General features: G+C 55.5%; 1 protein-coding gene across 1 annotated transcript; it reads left to right on the top strand.

Annotated features, from left to right (window-relative positions):
* The first annotated feature begins 1,992 nt into the window (after positions 1 to 1,992).
* On the top strand, positions 1,993 to 4,878 carry SELENOM (selenoprotein M). The gene is made up of 5 exons (XM_055549734.1): positions 1,993 to 2,283; positions 3,735 to 3,770; positions 3,968 to 4,002; positions 4,362 to 4,440; positions 4,529 to 4,878. Exons 1-5 carry the CDS (start codon positions 2,164 to 2,166, stop codon positions 4,685 to 4,687), a joined length of 429 nt encoding a protein of 142 aa, XP_055405709.1. The 5' UTR covers positions 1,993 to 2,163; the 3' UTR covers positions 4,688 to 4,878.
* The last annotated feature ends 162 nt before the right edge of the window (positions 4,879 to 5,040 follow it).

Below are 5,040 nucleotides of genomic sequence, written 5' to 3'. Positions count from 1 at the left end.
AGTGGAGTGGGTAGCCTTTCCCTTCTCCAGGGGATTTTCCCAACCCAGGGATTGAACCCAGGTCTTCTGCATTGCAGGAGAATTCTTTACCACCTGAGCCACCAGGGAAGCCCAAGAATACTGGAGTGGGTAGCATCTCCCTTCTCCAGGGGATCTTCCCTGCATTGAACCAGGGTCTCCTGCATTGCAGGCAGATTCTTTACCAACTGAGCTATCAGGGAAGCCCAACCTAAGCAAGTACCAGCATTTACTTATCTCATCCCCTGCTGTGACATGCTTCTGTCCAAGCTCATTTTTCACCGTTGTAAACAGTGTCTTGATAAACATCTTAACCTAACCATTGATTCCCTCTCTCAAGATTACTTTGGGTCAAATTCTGAGACGTGTAATACTGGGTAGAAAAAATGTTTTGTTTTTAGGGTTTTGATTTAATGTGTCAAGTTGCCTTTCAGAAAGCTTGGATGAATTCCCACTTTCACAGCAGTAAACAGAGTGTTAGATATAGCCTATCATTTCAATAATCTGGATAGAACCAATTATATTTACTGTGTCCTCATGTATTTATAGATAATGACAATTAAATAACAGCCCTGAGCCTGTTATATCTTCACAATCAAGTCAGTGAATGGGAGGTAACAATATGAGGTTCAGTGTCTATGGCCCATCATACTTTTAGGGGCCCACAAAAATGTTTTAATTTTAATTTTTGTTTTAAGTCGGAAGAAAAAAAATGAATAAATAATAATGAACCTAGCCTGGATTATATTCATTTCTTTTAAAATCAAAGAAGTTGTAAAATTCAATTAAAAAATATTTATCTAGCTGTATCACGTGGCATCTTCCTTGCAATCACGTGGGAACTCTCCTTGGGGCAGCAGGCTCTCTAGTGGCACATGGGTTTAGTTGTCAGGATTGAACTTGTGCTGTCTTTAATTACAAGGCAGATTCCTAACCAACGGACCACCAGGGAAGTCCCTCCAATTTCTAATATAAGATATTTTAATAAAGGAAGGGGCCCAGGAAGGCAAAACTACCTGGTATCCGTGAAAGCCATAATGCAGCCTTGGCTGGATGTTGAGGAGAATTCTGAGTTCCCGTCCAGATTCGGTGGGAAAAAGCACTGCGACCAGTGTACAATGTCTGCCTTAGGCTTGAAGAGGGGAAGTCACATCCTGATCGAGTCGTCTTTGTCTTGGTGACATGAACACGGGAATGTTTGGGGTTCAAATCCTAGATCTACAACTTAATCGTTTTACCTTTCTGAGCCTGTTTCCTAACTTGCAGAAAGGAGATCATTGGGCCTTTTTGAGGTGCTGTGCCGGTACTGTTCTAAAGAGCTCTCTCATGTGTTGCTGCTGCTGCTAAGTCGCTTCAGTCAAGTCCAACTCTGTGCGATCCCATAGACAGCAGCCCACCAGGCTCCCCCGTCCCTGGGATTCTCCAGGCAAGAACACTGGAGTGGGTTGCCATTTCCTTCTCTAATGCATGAGAATGAAAAGTGAAAGTGAAGTCGCTAAGTCGTGTCCGACTCTTAGCGACCCCATAGACCGCAGCCCACCAGGTTCCTCCGTCCATGGGATTTTCCAGGCAAGAGTACTGGAGTGGGGTGCCATCGCCTTCTCCGCTGTCATGTGTATCAACCCCTTTATCCTCCCAGCTCCGACGTAATATTCCCATCGCCATAATGTTTGCTAAGGAAATTGAAATCCAGATCGGAATCTAATCTAGAGAAGTAAAAAAAACAAAACAAAAAACAACACACAAGCAAGGATTCTCCAGGCCTTAGTTTCCCCATCTTCCAGTCGGGTGTCTGACCCAGAAACTCCGGTGCCCGTGCGCATCCCGCCTGCGCCCTCTGCCGGCGTGCGGGGGCACTGTCTGGACGCATCCAGTCGGAGCATCCATCCTGTGGGTCAGCAGAGGGAGGGTGGACACTGTTGGGACCCGGAAAGTAAAGGGCTGCGGGCCAGAGAGGAGCCCAAACCCCGCCAGGAGCGCGCGGGCTGCCCCCACGCAGGTCCTGGGCGGAGACCGAGAGCAGGAGGCGTGGTCCCTAACGGGGCGGGACCTCCAGCGGGGACCCGGCCAGCTCTCCGGGCCAGACGTGGCGCAGTGGCCGGGCGGTTCACCTCCAGCTTGCGGATCATCTTCGGGCGGGTTTCAATGCACCTCCCGCTGCCTCCACTGTCGCTGCTGCTCCTCCTCGCGGCAGTCGCGGCCGCCACCACCACCTTCCGGCCCGACTGGAACCGTCTACAAGGCCTGGCCCGAGCCCGGGTAGAGGTGAGTGCGGCGGCCCCCCAGCCTAGGATCACCGCCCCTAATCCCCGTGACTCCTTAACTTTGCAATCACTGCCCATTCTGGCACAGGACTTTCCCGACTCCCTCGTTCCCCTCGGAGCCGGGACTGTCCCTCCCACTTCCCAGACCCAGAACGCCCCAGCATCCACCGTGGAAGCCCCAGACACCCGATCTTGCGGCCTGGAAATCTGAACCCCTCCCTAGCGCCCCATCTGGCCGGACAATGGGCCCCCGACACATTGGCTGTGTCCCCTAACTTCTGGCTAGTGACTCTCCCAAATCTGCCTTCTGGAGCCCAACCCCCCCCTCCTCCTCTTTTTTCCTGGAATTCCTCCCCACCCCAGTTCCGGTTGGTCTCTCTCCCTTTCCCCGGAGGGGAGGGATGACCTTCTGGGAGCCTCCCTGCCACGCGGGGCAGGGGGCTGGGAACTGCCTCACTGCCTTACCAACACTTGTTCCTCAGGAATCCCTCCACCCTCCCCTGCCAGGGAATGCCCCGCCAAAGTCCCTGTCTGGTGTGTGACTTGGATCGTCACAGACCCTCTCTGGGCTTTAGGTTTCTCCCTGAAAAAAAAAAAAAAGGCGGGGGCGGGGGGAGAGGGCAGTGGGGGGTGGAGGGGGAGGAGAAAGAAGGACTGAGGACAAGAATGGTAGTCCTAGGGTCTGGACTCCCGTTGGGAGCTAGCTCCCCTTCAGGGAGTATGGGGAGGGGCCTCTCAGGGAAGCAACCAGATGGTCTGTAGGGCTAGGCCGCAGGTGGCAAGGAGGGCCGGCTCTGCGTGGGCTGAGGCAGGGACCAGATGGTAGGCGTCTCTAATGGGGCCTCCCAGGGAAGTTCTGAGATGTTTCCTTCTGGTCGGCCTCCACCCTGAGATTCTTGGGGCCACAGGCCAGGCCCAGGTCTCTACTGCCTGTGGGGAGTAGGGTGATCATTTCTCTTGGGTCAACCTGGCGCTAGTGGTAAAGAATCCACCTGCCAACGCAGGAGACGCAAGAGATGAGGGTTCAATCCCTGGGTTGGGAGGATCCCCTGGAGAAGGGAATGGCAACCCACTCCAGTATTCTTGCCTGGAGAATCCTATGGACAGAGGAGCCTGGCGGGCTACAGTCCACAGGGTTTGCAAAGAGCCGGGCATGACTGAAGTGACTTTAGCACAAAGGCACAACCATCAGTAAGATGTGCAGGCAAGAGCTCCAAGGCTGGTAAGTGCCCTCAGGCCTCTGGCTTTGCTCCTCCTGTCCTCTGGTGTGGTTAGGCCTCAGCTTCCCTATCTGCATAGAGTTCCCCTTCTGCCTCCATCTCCACATCTTCCGAACCTCAGTTCCAGGGAGTAATCCACAGCCTGACCCAGCCCAGCTGGGGGATGTGGGTGAAATGGGGGTGAGGGTAGATGTGAGAGGCTCCTGACCTATCCCATTTTGTCCCCCTCCAGACATGTGGAGGATGACAGCTTAATCGCCTGAAGGAGGTGAGTTTGAAGGAAGGGGTCCTCAGCTCTGTCCTCCCTGAGTCTTCTGAGGGGTGGGCAGCATGGTCCCAGTGACTGGATGGGGGAGGGTCCCTAGGCTGGGAGTCACGAGCCTGCGCCTGACTTGCTCTGTGACCCTGGGCTTCAGTGTTGGTACCTGGAAGGGGTTGGGGCCTGATGCTCTGGTTCCTCCACAGGTGAAGGCTTTCGTCACCCAGGACATCCCACTCTAGTATCCTCCTTCTGTTCTGGGGGAGGGAGGAGAGGGAGGGGATCTTCCAGAATCTCCTTCCATTTGACTTCACCGAGAGAGATGATGAATGGTTTTCATCTGACAAGTAGGGCTGATTGAGAGTGAGCTGCCCCGTGAATTCCGAGGTGGTCTTGGGGTTGGCAAGAGAAAATGATTAGGTATGACCGGCACAGACCCAAGAACAGAGAGGAGGCCCTCTTCTTTGAACCCTAATTTCCTCATGTGTAAATGAGGATCCTGCCCTACCTGGGCAGACCAAGTAGTGTCCACATCGACAAGGCCCCCGGGAGATCCCACCTGCCTCTGCCCATCACTATCCCCCTTAACACGGTCTGCAGCCACAACCTGGTGATGAAACACCTGCCGGGGGCCGACCCAGAGCTCGTGTTGCTGGGCCACCGCTTTGAGGAACTGGAGGTGAGGCCTGGGGAGACGGGAGAGGGGCGGGGGAGGCGGGGCGGGAGGCGGGGCCCGGAGCCCTGACCCCGCCCCTCTCCGGCTTCAGCGAATTCCACTCAGCGACATGACCCGCGAGGAGATCAACGCGCTGGTGCAGGAGCTCGGCTTCTACCGCAAGGCGTCGCCCGACGAGCCTGTGCCCCCGGAGTACCTTCGGGCGCCCGCTAGGCCCGCCGGAGACGCTCCTGACCACGCAGACCTGTAGGTCTGGGGGCGCCACTCCCCCACCTCCCGCCTGAGCCCTGGGGACAGAATGAAGCGCTCAGCGGCCCGGGAGCACCTCCCTCGCTGAGGGCCGACGCCCCGTCCCCGAGCCGGCAGGGATGGAATTGGGGAGGTCCCTCCTAATCCCTCTCTCTTCCCTCCCCAGCTCCACTAAATTCCCTTCCGCCTTAACTGAGACTCGATTCTTTCTTTGCTGTGGCGGGGGAGGAATAAGAGCTCCCCGAATACCCTCTGGGAGACCCCGCATTCCCAGCTGCCTGAGTAGGGGCGTGGGCATGCCTTGCCCGGCCGCCCTCCATCCAACCCCCCAAGGGAGGCAGAGAGAAATCCGGG

The sequence above is a fragment of the Bubalus kerabau genome, chromosome 16 (genome assembly GCF_029407905.1).
Source record: "Bubalus kerabau isolate K-KA32 ecotype Philippines breed swamp buffalo chromosome 16, PCC_UOA_SB_1v2, whole genome shotgun sequence".
NCBI lineage: Eukaryota > Metazoa > Chordata > Mammalia > Artiodactyla > Bovidae > Bubalus > Bubalus kerabau.
This window is presented reverse-complemented; position numbering and strand designations above follow the sequence as displayed.